This window comes from Euphorbia lathyris, chromosome 10, assembly GCF_963576675.1.
Source record: "Euphorbia lathyris chromosome 10, ddEupLath1.1, whole genome shotgun sequence".
NCBI lineage: Eukaryota > Viridiplantae > Streptophyta > Magnoliopsida > Malpighiales > Euphorbiaceae > Euphorbia > Euphorbia lathyris.
The window spans coordinates 18,373,168-18,390,345 of record NC_088919.1 but is presented as its reverse complement, the minus strand read 5'-3'; the positions used below and the strand labels follow the sequence as shown (position 1 = coordinate 18,390,345).

Genomic DNA, 17,178 nt, shown 5'->3' with positions numbered 1-17,178 from the left:
CCTCCTGATTACTAATCTTCACACCTCTAATATTAAGGAGGGTCTCCAGGCTAAGAAAGGAGTCGAACTTAGACCAGATCCAGTCTCCCTCCGAGTCCACCACATCAGCAATTCTCCAGGAGAGGAGATCATTCGGCGGAGGGGCGATGCACACCTCAATCAACGGTTTGTCACCAATCCAGGTGTCATACCAGAAACTAATGGATCTCCCATTACCCACCTCCAAGCCAATCCCCGTACAGAACTCAGCAAAAAAGCACTAAGCCCTTTCCAGAGGAAGGAACAGCTGACAACCCTCTCCTTCGGGCCACCAAAGATTCTATCTTTCCTATACTTGCCGCACAGAAGACGAACCCAAAGGGAGGAGGGGGATTGCCACATTCTCCAAAGAAGCTTCATTAACAGGACTTTATTATTGTCCTTAGCTTGCCTTATACCAAGACCCCCCCTGCTCTTAGGCTGGCAGGCTTCCTTCCAAGGGACCAGGTGAATCTTCCTCCCATCCCCAGACTCTCCCCACAGAAAACGCCGATTAATTTTATCAAGGTCGTTGAGGACCGGCTCAAGGAGCTTACAGGCTTGCATGATGTGATTTGGAGCAGCGCAGTTGATAGACTGGATTAAAGTAAGGCGACCTGCAAGGGAAAGAGAATTAGCTTTCCAGCTAGCACACAAACCGTTAGATTTGTCCAAAATGTCTTTAAAAGAGGCTTTGGACACCCTGTCACTATGAAGAGGGACCCCAAGGTATTTCCCAAACGATTGAGTCAGGGGAATGCCAGACATCTCACTCAGTCTTCTACACAAGCTATTATCCATATTCTTGGAACAAAGCATACGAGATTTATGGATGTTAATCTTCTGGCCAGAAGCCTCACAAAAGCAGTCGAGGATATCCATCACAGCCTTAATTTGTTCCTCATTACCCTCCACAAAAAGCATGACATCATCACCAAAGAGTAAATGGGTAACAGGGGGGCAATGTCTGTTGATGGAAACAGGGTGGAGAGTCCCTTTGCTCACCGCCTCTTGGATCAGGTGAGACAATCTTTCCATGGCAATAACAAAAAGGAAGGGGCTCATAGGATCCCCTTGACGAATACCCCTGGATGGAGAGAACTCATCCGACATATCCCCATTGATCATAACCTGGAAAACAGGAGAGGAGATACACTTTCCAATCAAATTCCTCCAGTTCTCCGGGATACCAACTTTGGCTAAACTATCCAGAAGAAAGCTCCAGTTCAACCTATCATAGGCTTTCTCCAGATCCAGCTTGAGAGCCACGATCCCTTTCTTGCCTTTCTTAATCTTCATAGAATGGACAACCTCCTGGGCAATAACAACGTTATCCATCAATTGTCTTCCAGGAACAAAGCTCCCTTGATTTTGGCTGATAATATCCGGAAGGATCTTCCGGATTCTATTAGCCACAATCTTAGTAATAGCTTTATACAAGACATTACAAAGACTGATGGGTCTCATCTGGAGAAAGGAAGAAGGCTTGGCAACCTTAGGAATCAAGACAATGAGGGTTTTATTAACCAAACTGATATCGTTCGAACCACCAAAGACACCTAACACAAAGCTGTATATACCCTCTTTAACAGTGTCCCAATGTTTATGATAGAAACTAGCGGGGATACCATCAATACCAGGAGCCTTAGTGGAACCGATGCTGGAGAAGGCCAGATCAATCTCTTTAAGCTCAATGGGATGGAAAGCATTATTAATAGCATCCTCCCCCAAACGAGGAAAGGAAATGCCAGAGTGGGCACTCTCTAGGTCCACAGCTTCCTCTCTGAACAGGTCCTTGTAGAAATCAAGGGCAAGGCGCCGAATGTCCTCCTCCTCAAAAATCCACTCACCACTGGCGTCTTTAATAGCCTCGATCCTATTTCGCTGTCTCCTAATGATCGTTGAGAGGTGGAAAAACCTGGTATTCCGGTCCCCGTCTTGAATCCAAGCCTTCCTAGATTTCTGGAACCACAAAAGCTCTTCCTGTCTAAGCACAGCTTCCAACTCGTTCTGAAGAGCTCTTAGGTGACCATTCAGGCTATGATCAAAACGAACCTCCAAGCAACGCTGAACACCTTCCATTCTCCTCAAGAGTTTGTTCTTCCTCCTGATAATATGACCAAAAGTATTTTTATTCCAAACAGCCACATTCCTCCTGAATTCCTCAGTAGCGAGGAGAACATCAGAGTGGGGATGCCAATTGCTTTTAACGAAATCCTTAAACTCGGGGTGAGACTCCCAAGCCACCAGATACCTAAAAGGTCTATTACCTTTCAGCCGATTTCCTTTGACCAAATTAATGAGGATAGGGCAATGGTCTGAGTGACGGAAAGGGAGATTAAGTACCTTGACCTCAGAAAACCTATAAATCGCTGCAACATTAGCGTACACCTTATCCAACCTAACAAACACACTATTCCTTTTCTAGGTAAATTTGTGGCCAGCAGCACCCAGGTCCGAAAGCCCGCACATATCCATACTTAGCTTATGATTAAGACACCGGTTCACATAATGATTACCCCCTCCTCTCTGATCACTCAAGAGGGCAATGTCATTAAAATCCCCGGCAACCAACCACGCCTCCACCATGTTAGAGCTAAAAGAATGAAGGATCTCCCACAGCCTTCTTCGGTTAGTCGAAACAGGATCAGCATAGACGAAGGTAATAAAGAAGGGTTTATTACCCGGGCAACACACCTTACTATGGATGAATTGACTGTCCATAGTAACAATATCAATATTGACTTGACCTGGCTTCCAAAAGAGCCAAATCCCCCCTGCCCGGCCAGTAGCCTCCGACCTGACGCAATTCCAATTCTTAAACTTTCTAACCACCTCATCTGCTTTGGCTCCACTAACCTTGGTCTCAAGAAGGACAAAGCAGGAAGGGTTAAACTGTTTAATGAGATCATTGACATGAATGCGGGTAGCCTTGCTCGCCGCACCTCTAACATTCCAAACGAAGAAGTCCATCAGAGGGGGAGACTACAGACGCAGGCCCAAACCCTAGATCAGGTATTTGTTTGGGGCTCCGGAGAGCCTAGAGGCGGTCCCAGAAGGACCCCTTTTATCCAAAGAATTCAAACCATGAAGGTTCTTTTTGGGTTTCCTTTTGGGATTCTTCATATTTAACTTACTCACTCCTATAGTCTTACCAATAGGAGCATCAACAGGAGGATGTAAAGTACTCGCCTCCCTACTCAAACCCTTCCCAGCTGACAGGATAGACTGGGGAATCTCTTTGCCTTTAGCAGAAGCATTGGAGACAAAGAGAGGATTAATAGAATTACCCAGACTAGAGGCATGCTCTACCGACTCCAGACCAGGCATGCTTAAATCAATCTGCTTATCAGAAGGATTCGAGTCTTGATCTTCCTCCATAGACAAAACACCGAACCTTGACCCGGAACCCGAAGCTGAGTCCACTCCAGTCTCAATCCCCTTCTTAATATCCGGGGGTCTGACCTTGATCTCAGGAGCAATCTGGAGAGTAGTCATCTTCGTACTGATATCTGGTGAATGATTAGCATTAACATTAGCCCGTGGCTTCCTTCTCACTGGCCTCTTGGCAAGCATCCATGGGCCAAAGCTCCTTACTTCCCCTTGACTCTTCTCAGCTTCGCCTATGATAGGTTGCACCAACTCCTCCACGTCCTTCCTCCTCTTAGGACAACCCTCAAGGGTATGGCCAAACATACCACATTCATAGCAGATGTTGTGTATACCTTCATATTCAATATGATAGACCTTGTTTTGAGTACAGAACTGAGAAAGAAGAGGCTTAGCGAGATCAATATCGATACAGACCCTGGCAAACTTGCCTCTCACTGCCCCAATGGTAGTCTTATCAACATGGTGGACTTTCCTAACAAGGCTACCAATCTTGTTCAGGAACCTATCACTATAGTATTCAAGAGGTAGGCCCGGGAACCTAACCCAAGTAAGGATCCTGTTAACAGAGCAATCATGGGGATCAAAATTTGGGACCCAAGGTCTCAGAGCCAACACATGATTGGAGATAATATACGGACCACCATTCACAACAGCATTGAAATCCTCAGCCCTTGTGGATTTAATGACATAATAGTCATTTTCAAGGTCTGTGATAGTAACCTTTCCTTTCTTTGCCCATTGAGCCTGGATCCTCTGGGCAAAATAATTGAAACTGATCCTTTTCCCCAACACAGTGACGATTAACGCCAATTTCCACTTCGATCTCATGACCCGCTTGTCATCTGAGGACAGCCGGATCCTAGGACACAGCGGGTTATCAGGCTCTCCATCCTCAGAATCAGAATCAGAGAGAAAATCCCCGGAATCATTCTCAAAAGCATCCACCTCCATCATGGGATCCTCCTCTGACACCCCTAGCAACTTATCCCTCCAGGAGGGGCCTTGCCTTGGTAGTTGTTTATATGTAAAATAGAAGATTTAAAAGTTAATTTTTAGCTAATATATTTTAAAGGATTTTATTCCTTTGGGAATAGGATTTTTTTACTAAAAAAAATGATTTTTTTTTAAGTTACACAACAACTAGCAACAAATTTAAGTTGCACAAATTACACAAGAAAACAGTTAATTTGGTTTTATGTTGTATTGACAGTTGTTTATATGTAAAATGAAGATTTAAAAGTTAAACTTGGTGCACCAATTTTTCCTTCTCTGTAAGGGTTTGCGCCGCCCCTTCTCTGTAAGGGTTAAACCTCTCTTCTCTGTAAGAGTCACCACCGATCTACTTCCGATCTTCATTTCTTGTTCATTTCCTCTTTTGATTTAGTCGCTGCACGATGGAAAGTGGGATGGAGAACCTATCGATTGAAGCCGGGGAAGATGATTTGCTGAACTTCCTTGGTGATTTACCACAGACGGAAACCCAACGTAGCAACTTATGTATGATTGGGCGATTCATCACTGAGAAGAACATCAACGTTGGTACGATGCAGAAAACGATGGCAGACGTGTGGCAGCCCAGGGAGGGAGTCGCAATTACGGTAATTGACACTAATCTATACAGCTTCGAATTTTTCCATAAAATTGACAGAGACTGAGTGGTGGCCGAAGGGCCTTGGTCGTTTGATAATCACCTGTTGGTTTGGGATGAATGGCCGACGGAAGCAGCGGCGGTAGAAATCTCCCTTTTCCACGCCCCGTTCTGGATCCAGGTCTATGAATTGCCTACAGGATTTATGTCTGAGATAGCAGGGAAGCAAATTGGTAACTTCATTGGTGAATTTATTGAATATGACGGGAATAATTCTGGGAATAGACGCCAATATATGAGGATTTGTGTGCTAGTTGACATCCGAAAACCCTTGAAAAGATGGAAGCTTATCCAAAAGTCTAGAAATGAAGAGGCTTATATTCATTTCAAATACGAGAGGCTGACTACCTTTTGTTACTTATGTGGCCTCATCGGCCATTCAGAGTGCTTCTGCGGGAAGCCGTTCAATTCTGATCCGAGCAGCATCAAGAGGGAGTGGGGGGAATGGATCTGGGCTTCGGTAAGAAGAGGAGGGGACAAGCCGAGTTCGAAATGGCTTAGAGATGCAGGGGGTGCTGGAGGGTCTGGTGGGCAGCCAAAGTTGAGTTTTGGAAACCCGAGGAAAGTTGCAACAGCTCCTCCAAATCAGAATACCTCTCACATTAGTGCGGACAAACGAGGCAAGTCAATTTTAACACAACCTATGCAGCTCCCCTAGTTTAAGGAAAGGCCCCTGACAGATATAACACAAAAAACTACCAATGCTTTGGTTAGTGAGAGCCTGGTAGATATGGATACAGGGGAAGATAAGTCCCTAGACTTAATTGAACAGAAAAAAAAGAAGAAAGGATGGCATGGAAAATGTTACAGCTAACCATGGCCTGAATACTGATGTTGTAACCACCCCGGAAAACTTTCCCGGAGCTACTCCTTCCAAGTTGAATGCGGATAAAGAAGCTCTATTGACATCTGAAATGGCGAAGCCTAGGGAGCAGGCTTAGTAGGGGTTAAAAACCCATATCTTTGTGTACGGTTTTAGGATGGTTTTTAGCGTTATTTTATGAATAAGCGAGCAATTCTCGAATTTATATGCTTTTGTGTGAGTTAGTTAGAAATTGTATATGTTCTATTTACTTTTCATTGTTTAGGCTCGTTTTCTGGTTATTTTAGGCAAATATGGCCAAATTGGCATGTACGTTAAATTCCTATTATCTTTTATAGCTAATTGATCCGCCAAAAGTCGCACCAAACGGAGTGTTTAATCAAAATGAGCGATTGGCGGGTCAATTTAGCCTCGGAACTAATGTTATTTGGAGTTTTCGTGCATGTGCAGGCTAAAACATGAACGAGTTCGGGTGAAAATTGCATTTCGGGACATCTAGCAGTCGCGCAAGGCGTTCTGGGCATTCCCGCTCGTCGAAATGGCCTTTTTGGGGCCGGATCGGTGAGCTGGCACTGCCAGCCCGTCGACTAGGCCTTAAGGGGCCAGCTCGGGCGAGCTGGAGGCCATCTCGCGACGAGCTGCCCTGGATCGACCCCACGACTTTCCACCTGCAAAAGGATACGAATTAGGTCAGAAAGAGGGCCCGAACCGCGTCTATAAATAGGAATTTCCAATTGTAAAATAGATATCTTTCATTATTGTAATTTTCTTAGCTTTCCCCCTTGAAAAATTCTCTCCACCTCCTTCATCCCCTTCAACCTCCATTGAAGAAATTCCAAAGCTCCATCCACCGAGGATTATTCAAGGTCTGTCTTTAAGTCCTAGAAAGCCGGCTGCAGGGTAGACAGGTTCCCTAAAAGGGATTTTCTTATCTCCTTTCATCTAATTATGTTTGTACCCTTTGATACAGTCTATGAATCCTAGGCTAATTGTATCCCGTGACAATGTTCTTCATCTTTAATAATATTTTAGCTCTTATTTTGTTCTATGATTTATCTATTTAATCTTTGACTTACGCTTTATTTAATTGGTTTAACTCATTCAAAAGCCCCAAAATCTAGTTGGCACATATTATGAGCTGAATCTGACCTAGTCAGAGCCTAGGAGATTGACGACCTCTTAGTTGATTAAGCCCAAATTGTTGAGCCTTAGACCTAGTTTCGGCCTTACAAGGGAATCACGCACTAGGGACTTCAGGAGGGTAAGTGGGGTTAATCGCCTTAAATACAAGTGACTTAGATTATGTTTTTAATCTATTGACCTAATAACCTATCTTCATTATTATCGTTCATACCATGTTCCTTCAGGTAATTGCATTAGTGAAAGATCACCTAAGAGTAGTTTAACTTAATTAGGAGTAGAATAACTTAGCTAGGAGTAGAGTAATTCAACTAGGAGTAGATTAACTTAATCAAAACAACTTAAAACCCACGCAGCCTAGATAACACCTGAGACCAAGTAGCTCGATACTTGCAGGAATAAATCCTGTGGATTCGATACCTGGACTTTCCAGATTTTATTACTTGATAACGACGGGGTACACTTATCCCTTAATGAGGCTTGCAGTACCGACGCCGTGAGGCGCATTAAGTTTTTGGCACCGTTGCCGAGGATTTATTTCTTCTGCAATATCGAACTAAAGGTCGATTTGTTAGTTTAGGCATTCCTTTGTGAATACCTTTGTTTATACCATATATACTTGTCGATATTTTATACTTATCTATACTTGTTTATATATTATTATATACTTTTTCATATGTTGAATAAATTAGGTTATACATTCTTAATCTCTGTATATATGCCATACGAACGTGGCATGTTGTCGTGTAAAAATTTATATTATTTGTTTCACCAAAAACGAATTCATGTGAGATTATGTAGATTTGTATAATAAACTGTATGATTAAATTGTATACTAGATAGTTTTCATCCTTTCCTTCTCTAAGGAAAACACTTTTATTTTTTATTTTTCTTTCTTTTCAGCATATGCATACTCGATCAGCGGAAATACCGTGTGTCCCTCTTAACCTTGAACTTGAACGTACTCTTCGCAGGAGCAAACAAAACAGGACTGTCAAGCTAGACGAAATCACTGAGCATATCAAAATGGCTGAGACCAACCCTCCCAACAATAACAGGAACGATGAGAACACTGAACCGGGACCTGACACCCACTCAATGAGCGAGATCTTAGCGCCACACCGACACCAGCACCTGGCTGGGATTGTCGCCCCAAATATTTCAGCTAACTCCTATGAAATCTAGTCAGGCATAATTCACTTGATTCAACAGACGAGATTGTTTGGAGGGGAAGTGCATGAGAGCCCGAATGATCATCTAGATCGCTTCCTGATGTGTGCAGACATTGCAAGGACAAATGGGGTTCCCCAAGATGCTGTCAGATTGAAGCTATTCCCATTCTCACTAACTGGGCAAGCCTTGGAATGGCTGAGAACACTAGAACCCGGGTCAATCACCACATGGGCAGGATTTGAGAAGGAGTTCTTGTCCTACTATTTTCCTCCCTCGAAGACAGTGATGCTGAGGGGTGAAATTACTTCATTCCACCAACCCGAGCACGAAGCGCTCCATGCAGCTTGGACCCGATTCAGAAAAATGCTGCGCATGTGCCCTCATCATGACATACCTAAACATCAATTAGTGAGCGTCTTCTATCACGGCTTGACGCCCACTAACCGAGCAACTGTGGACTCCACCGCGGGTGGAGATTTGTTCAAGAAGACCGCAACAAAAGCGTATGACATGATCAATGAGATGGAAAGGAAGAGTGTACAGTGGCAAGAGGAGAAACTCGCTGGGCCCACAAAGCAGAGTGTGTTTGCTGTGGAAGATCAGGAACAGAACCCGGTTGTTGCGGATCTGAGTAGGAAGATGGATGTCCTGTTGGCTAGGTTTATCCAACCTCCCACCTGTGTGCATTGTGGCGGCGACCACCACGGAAAGGATTGTCAAGCAGGTAGCCCTTTCGCTGGAGATGGGGTGGAGATGGTCAATTATGTTGGGGGACAACCGAGGTACAACCAGAACTATAACAACTACAACCCCAACAACAACTACAACTCCTACAACAACAACAACTACAGGAGGCCTCAGCACCCGAACCTATCCTACGGGAATTCAAATCAGAATGTGCTTAGACCTCCCAACGGCTTTGTTCAAGAACACAAAGAGAAGGGGCTTGGCATGCCCCCATATCAACAGCAGAACCAAGGGCCAATGCCACCTCCTAAGGAATCTGACGAAGTGGTGACTCTCCTAAAAGAGATTTCGGATAGGCTTGCTAACAACGAAGCTTTTTGCAAGGATTTGAGCAACCAGGTAGCTCAGATCAACAGGGACAGACAGGAAAGGCCGCAAGGTTCTCTCCTAAGCACAACGGAGAAGAATCCAAAGATCCTGATAAAGGATTGAGTAAGGGGGGAAAATCGGATTTTCCCCAGTTTAAATTCAAAAGTTGAACAATCATTTAAAGTTTTCAGTTTTTCTTTCTTTTTATGAATTTTGTTGGTTGTTTTCATCGTTTTTATTTTTGTTCATTTAGATTGTCAATTTTTGAACCCCCGTATATGCGTCCCATTTACTTAAAAAAAAAATCATCCCGGGAGGCCCAGCTCGGGCGAGCTGGGCACTGCTGCCTAGCTCGCCGAGCTGCTCGGCCAAGACGGGAAAAGGTTCGGGATTTTTAAATCCCGAACCAACTTAAAAAAAATATATGTATTTAAAGGGGATGAACATTCATCCCCCTTCTTCACCTTCATTCTTTTTTCTTTCTTTTCTCCTTTACCAACCCTAACTCCCAAATCTTCGTTTCTAACCCGAAATCAACGAACAAGGTATGGATTCTTACCTATTTTTGATTTCTCACATGATTCTAGGATTAGATTTTAGTTTAGAACATTGGTTTTTGAGTATTGGGTAACCCTAGGTTTTGGGAATTTTTACCCCTTCTTCAAATAAATCACTTATTGCTTGTTTTTCTTGATTTCCTTGCAATTTATGACATTATTATGATCAATATGTGCTTTAGGTATGATTTGAGTTCTTAATTTGTGAGTTTTGGAGAAATTGCTCAAAATTAGGTAAAAACTCCATTTTTGCTCAAAATTCAACTATGCAGTTTATAGTTGAAAACTTGTCAATATGACCCCTTTTCACATTCTTAACACATTTTGGTCACCGGGTCTCGTTGATTTTGCACGGATTAAGAGTTACGGGTTAATTACTTCATTTTAGGGACCAAAACCTACATTTTGGTCCCTAAGTTTCTAATCTTCAATCATGTCTATAGGTTGGATATTTGGGTATTTAGGTATAATTATATGAGTATGCTCTAACTAGTCCGTTTTGGTCTCCTTTCTTATTCTCAGGAACTATGGGCAGAAAAGGCAAAGCCAAGGTTGTTGTTGAAAACGAGGCCGACTCCGACGTCGAGTTCAGTGATGCCTTGCAAGATAAGTATGGTTCTCCTTTTGGGTTAGTCGATGAGCGCGAGGGGAAATTATATGATCGTTTTTCCAAACAAGACCATTCCCCCCGAATTATCATTGACCAAAAATACTTAGCATCTATAGGGTTGGACAAGGATTTCAAGGAAATCCTAAAGTTCCAAGGCTCAAAAAGGACTGTCGCTTATGACAACTATACCATAGAGTTTCTAAGTACCCTGAAAAAGGAGACACCCATAGGTACTGATAAATACTCCTTCTGACTGAATGGTAAACCTTATCGCCTCAGTGATACAAAGATAGCAGCTTGCATGGGAGTTTATAGCCCAAGTGATGCGGTCTCGGGTTTTGCAAAACCCATGACTTTGAGCGACGCCTGGTACGAATTAACCGGATTATCAGATTATGATTCCGGCACTGCTAGCCCAATATCTCTTCGAGACCCACTCTTAAATCTTGCACACAAATTTGTAGCACATAACCTATTAGGCAAGAACAAGAGTAACAAGGTCTCTAGAACAGAAGTGCTTATATTGTGGTGTGTGGCAAATAATAAACCTGTTGACAATGTTAAAACCATCTTTGAGGGTTTCCGGAGCCAAACAAGTAAGAGACGCAGCTCCATTGGGCTTGGTTATTTGGTGACCCACTTCCCTGACAACCAGTTCAAAGGCTTGGTCATTAACGAAGATGGTTTCCATCCTACACTGCTTAACGCCAATTTTTTGGGAAGATCTACTTTTCATGCAGTTTTGCATAGAGATCCATCTGCAGGAGCAAGCTCAAGCGACTAGACGCGGAATCGAGCACGGAGACCACCACAACAAGGAGAGGAAGAGCAAGTAGGAGCTGAGGGGGAAGGAGCTGCAGCTGCAGCAGAAGGGTACCAAGCGGAGTACCAAGAGCCGGGGGTGCAGGCTCAATTCCAAGCTATGAACACGATGATGGCAGAAATGCAGGATCTCAACCTCCGAACCTTCAACACTATTCAGCAAATGGACCAACGGTTCACCAATTTTGAGCAGAACATGGATCAGAGGCTCACGGGTCTCGAGTACATAGCGGCGGACCACTGCAAGCGCTATAACATGCTATGGCCGTATCCCCCGACCGATCAGTAAGTTGTCTTCTCCGCCCTAACTTTTTACACTTGTGCTTTATGCTTTTTAGATGCAATGTTGGAACTTATTGCATAATTTAAGTGTGAGGAGGAGGGGTAGACAAACTTACAAAAATTTGTATAATTTTTAAAAATTTTGTTGCGTCGTGTCTAGTTTAGTTTAAACGTTTTCGGGTTTTATTTATGCTTCATTTATGTTTGTGCATGTTTAGGACCTAAAACCGTGAACCTCCTTCGAATCTAAACTTCGTTATTTGTCCTTGAGGGCTGAGAACCGAATCTAAGATTGCATGACAACTAGCTTAGGTGTAGGACACAATCCCTGTATCTGTAAAAACATGAGCTAAAGTTTGCATTTAGACCCTACTTTTGAAGAAATACTAAAATCATTACTTAGATAGATAACTTAAGAATTGAAGGCATGTGATATTAAACTTGAGTTTGGGGAGAACTAGTAAGCACAAATTTGAAACCCAAGAACTGTGAGTTGAATTTGAGCCCAAGAGCGAACATCAAAAAGCTCTTTTTCTTGACATTTTTTGTGTGAATGCTTTGACTTGTGGAAAGATTACAGATTTTGCACCTAATACTGAGTTGAACCTACATGCAATGATTTGAGATGGTAAACGATGAATCAGCCTCATTAGAATTAACCTTTTCTTTACCTTATTTTGTCTTTTTCATCTACTCTAGGAAGCCCCTTTGAGCCTGTATTTTTGTATCTTGTAGATTTTCTTTCGTTCTAACCCAATTTTTGCAAACCATCACTTGGTTTGTTACTTAACCCGAGTTTTTGCAAAGCTCACATTGAGTCTTTGTTTTCTTTTAGCGCTTTATCTTTGTTTATGGCATTGTTAGACATGAAATTGACTAAGTTTAACTTGATATTTTTAAGGGATTTGGGTGTTATTTATGCTATATTGCAAAGAATAAGGACTGATTAGTGTCTTTATGCAGATAAGTAAAGATAAATGCTAAACTCGCTGGAAACAGCTTGTTTCGCTACGGCCAAAGAGGAGTGGAGCCTTTCTTATGTCCAGCGGTCAAACGCCGAATTATCCAATGACGGACAGCGACAGATCAGAGGTGGTAGAGGCAGAGATAGAGCAGCAGGTGGAGAAGTGTAGAGGCGACATTACCGAAAGAAGCATGATGACATGAAGTATCAACCCCTTGAGTGTTTAAGGGTCAAACGATCTTTAATCATTTCATTTATTTTGTCTTAGTTTTTAGTTGACTTATTTTTCTGGAAAGGTACGAAGGTTGTACCATTTTTGCCCCTGTCTTTCTCCTTCACTACAAGAAAATAACAGTTTACTGACGACAATTTACCAACGACACATATGTCGTGGTTAGTACAAACAACATACCTACGATTTATATACAAAATCATTCAACCAACAACATAAATGAATATACCCGCCAAATACAAATGACTTACCAACGACCTATATTACCAACGACTTTTGTCGTTGGAAATTTTAATAATTTTGTTTTCCCACTCTTTTTCTAAAATTCCCTCTATTTTTATTTTACTTTTCCCTCTAATTTTTTTACTTTCACCCTTTACCCTAAAAACTTACCTCTTAATATTTTACCTTTTACTCATTTATTACTTTCTCTATTCCCTCAATACGAAACACTCTCTCTCTAACTATTGAGATGAATCTCTCTGATTTCTGAATCTATTCTAGGTCAAATATCAAGCACTTCTCCTTTGATTAATTTCTCAATTTCTCTGGTTTGAATCAGTTCTCCAAAATCATCTTTTGGGTCACAGTGGTGGATGGGATTCCAATTCTGCACTGGCTTCTTACTTGAAGCGATTCTATCAGAGAAATTTTAGTTTATTTTCATATTCGTACTGACATATCCATATCATATTTGATAGCTCTCTGATGCTTTGATTTTTACTTGCGATAATTTTTTGTTGTCTGCGTGATATAGAGCTGCCTTTTTTCTTATATTTAGTGGCTAGATCTTTTTTGTTTTGTGAAATTTTTAGCAGTTGTTTTAGTGTTCTTCCTTTCTGTTTCCTTGAATATGCAGGCTACATCTATGATGTTTAGTTTTCATGCTTGTATCTGTGGATAATTTATCTATCATGTACTCAATTGGAAATTTGATTCGAGTCTTGTTCATATAGTAATACAAATCAAAAAATGAAGACTGCCAAAGGTAAAGGTCAAGGGGCATCAGAGGGCCCAAAAGAAGCTTTAAAGCCTACTTATGATAGGTCAGTGCAATTTCACATGCTTCATAGTTTATATTCTATGAATTCTCAAATTGAAATTATATAATATTGTATGTTCTCTTTTGGGATGACATGATTATTGAGAAGGGTGTTCTTTGACAATTAAGAGGGTTTTAGTTTGCTGGCTAAATAAGGTCAAATTGATCTCTAATGTTATATATTTGATGGTGGGTACAACTATATATTATGGAAATGTTAGTGTGATGGAACATATGTATCTCTTATCATTTTCAAAAAGAGAAAGGTAACGACTATTACTGATAAGAGTAGCCTATGTTGCACGAAAACGGATACGGAAACTGAAACGGAAACGATACTTGGAAACGTAATTTATATGCGTTTCAAGTATCATATGCGTTTCACTCCGAGAGGAAGTTGCACCCTGAAAATTTTAAGAACCAATTAACTAACCAGGTATCTTCTCAGTATGATGCATTGTATAGAAAGATGATCTTGTGTTTGTTTTCTTTTTATGTTGCTACTCCTAATCCAGGAGATAAGGATAATATTAAACAGATAATTTGTTGTCATGTATACAGAATAGTAGATACTTGTGTGAACTTAAGGTGGAAAATAGATATGTAGATCTTTCTTTTTGTAATTGTTACTTCTTTGGTAGAACTGTATTCAACAAGAGGAGTTTGAATGTTAACTTGCTTTTATTGTTTCAAATCACCCGATCTCCCAATACTATGCTTTGTTCTTGTCTACTCCTTTTCTATTGCAGACTCTACTTTGTGTGGTCAGTTAGTCTCTCTTTTCATCAAAATTAATCAGCAAACAGAGCTTAGTGCCTATGATCTCTGATAACAGGAAATCTCTAATGGACTGCGTGATAATGATGGTAAGTGAAGCACTCAGTTGTTGTAGATTTATCCTGCAATTATTGTTTTTTCCGGAAAAATTTGAGGTTATGCAGGTCTATATCTCTCCTCTAAACTCATTTGTTCTCAAATGCAGATATTATTATTGATAATGAAGGGTCAAGATCCATGGTTTTTGAGACAAGTGATTCTGCAAATTCTATGCATGCCATGTCTTCTGTACCTAAGGACTTTACGAACCAACATACGATTTCACCTGTCAAAAGAACATTAGACTGTAGGAGTAATTCATTTGAAGGAAGAAACCTTAATATCCACATGGACAAGAGTCCAGCTTCAAATATGGATTTTGGTTCACCTGCCATGAGGTCTGCAAGTGGAAACATTAGTAACCCTTTTGCTTCGCCTACCATCATCATGTGGGGCACTATATGGCTTAATGTCTCAAACTGTTTGGTTATGCGATGGGGATCCTGCTGCAATGGATATTTTCTCAGCTTTTCGACAGTTCTGGTTGGGTTCTCTGGGCCTTGATGTTTCAGAAGCTCATAGTTGGGTTCTCTGGGCCCTGATGTTTCAGAAGCTCATTTGAGATTTCAGTTGGATAGATTTGGTCCTATAGAACACTTTTTCTTGTTTCCTATGAAAAGATTTGCCTTGGTGGAATACAGGAGTATAAGAGATGCTATAAAGGCTTGAGAGTATATGCAATGTAATTATCCCTGGAAGATCAAGTTCATGGATATAGGTATGGGAACTAGAGGTGCTATGAATGGTGTTGCTGTTGGTTCTAGTTGTCATGATTATGTTGGGAATATCACGAGTCAGTGGGCAAGGGATGAAATGTTGCATGAATGAAGGAGAGCACTTTGTAAGGGTCCTTGTATGGGATCCCATCAAATGTTAATGTTTCTAACAAGATGCTTGGCATATGCAGTTCTACAAGATAACAGTTACAAGAACAGGGAGCTGCAAACCATGCGTGTTCTGAACCATCCCAATGTAGTGTCTTTGAGACACCATTTCTTCTCAACAACTTTAAAAGAGGAGCTGTATCTAAACCTTGTACTTCAGTATGTGCCTGAAAACATCCCGGATATATGTGAAACTTTATTTTTACCAGGTGAATTGCAGTTGTTTTTTTCAGATTGTGTTGAGATATGCATCCATCCATCCCATATATTGTTCACGTGCTGAATCTATTAATCCATTTTCTTTTCTTTGAATATGATAATGTTAATTTTCTCTGTGAGGAGTTCCAGAGACTTTCAAGAAAGAAAATCCTAGCAGTGATAAGCAATAAATATTTGATAATCTTTATCATATCTGATTTTATTTCAATTGCATATTATGATGCAAGCTCTATATTAAGAGATTGACCATTGGTGTGATTCTGTAAATGAAGGTTGGAAAAGCTGGGGGTCAGAAGTGGAGATCATTGTCTCTTGCTGTAAGTACGACAATATTTTCCATACAATCTTGTACCAAGCTTCTATTGTCTTGAATATAATAAATGCATTATGGTTTCATGTATACCAGTGGGATTCATATAATTTGTTCTTAGAGTTGATGTAACTCTAGATCTTTTTGGGGGGAAATTGGGCATGATTTTGTAATGAATTTGTGTTATTACGGGGACTCCACTCATATTAGAAGTTAAATTTTTCTTTACTTGCTGGTTTTACTCCACTCATGAGGAGACATGCTGATGCCTCCAAGATACAAAGTGAACAAGTAAGAACGGAAGAATGGGAAATATTAAGATGATTAGTTATGGTACACAGGTTAGAAGAAGAGTAGGAATAGTGGTAGTACTTGGTTCATGGTTTAGAGATTATAAATGTGATTAGTTTTGGATAGCCAAGTTATTATTACATTAAGAGGTGCTTATTGTTTGAACTTCTTTCTTTTACCCAAGTACAAGATAGATGTATGGAATGGCATCTTCATGACAAGATTGTCAAATTGATTATGATTTTCTTTCTGGTTTTGCAGTGTATTTGGAGGGCTACTTGTTCTTCGTGTTCCTTCAGGAGTGGTGTAGTTGCAGGTCCTCTTCAGTTGTGGCCGTTGAGCAATATCACGAGTTAGTGGGAAAGGGGTGAAATGCTGCATCAATCAAGGAAAGTACTTTATAAGGGTCCTTATATGGTTATTGATCTAGGATTGTAATTTTGGAATATTTTTTCTTGCTAGCTTGATTGTCCTATCTTTATGCTACTTTAGGATTATCATTTTATAATAGTTCATACCACTTTCAAAACTCTAGCCTTTCAAAAACTAGGACATTAAAGTAATTTTGGATATATTGTGTGATTATTTTGGATATATTATCTTATTATTTTTTATTATTTTGGTGTATGGGATATTATTTATTAATTTTAAAATTATATAAATTTGATGATTTATTATTGTCAATGACAATATTACAAACGACTTTCATATTATTGAATTTAGAAACCACATACAAACAATTTCCCGACAACACATGTTAGCAACGACATAGCAACATATGAATTACCGACGACTTACAAACGATACATGTATTTCTAAATTGGAGCCAAATATTATT

General features: G+C 40.7%; 1 protein-coding gene across 2 annotated transcripts; it reads left to right on the top strand.

Annotated features, from left to right (window-relative positions):
• Positions 1–13,168: 13,168 nt before the first annotated feature.
• Positions 13,169–16,965, top strand: LOC136209241 (shaggy-related protein kinase GSK4-like). Of its 2 annotated transcripts, XM_066000665.1 has the most exons (6): positions 13,177–13,222; positions 13,675–13,764; positions 14,510–14,626; positions 14,743–15,729; positions 16,012–16,056; positions 16,602–16,965. In XM_066000665.1, exons 4-6 carry the CDS (start codon positions 15,492–15,494, stop codon positions 16,709–16,711), a joined length of 393 nt encoding a protein of 130 aa, XP_065856737.1. In that variant the 5' UTR covers positions 13,177–13,222; positions 13,675–13,764; positions 14,510–14,626; positions 14,743–15,491; the 3' UTR covers positions 16,712–16,965. The 2 variants fall into 2 exon arrangements, with proteins under 2 accessions (XP_065856736.1, XP_065856737.1); XM_066000664.1 differs by having other exon boundaries at positions 13,169–13,764.
• The last annotated feature ends 213 nt before the right edge of the window (positions 16,966–17,178 follow it).

What these genes read in the sequence shown, in the direction of transcription:
- LOC136209241 (XM_066000664.1), top strand. Translation starts at nt 15,492, where the DNA reads ATGGGATCCCATCAAATGTTAATGTTTCTAACAAGATGCTTGGCATAT. An exon ending in TGAAACTTTATTTTTACCAG is followed by an intron (nt 15,730 to 16,011) that starts GTGAATTGCAGT and finishes CTGTAAATGAAG; the next exon opens with GTTGGAAAAGCTGGGGGTCA. An exon ending in GGAGATCATTGTCTCTTGCT is followed by an intron (nt 16,057 to 16,601) that starts GTAAGTACGACA and finishes CTGGTTTTGCAG; the next exon opens with TGTATTTGGAGGGCTACTTG.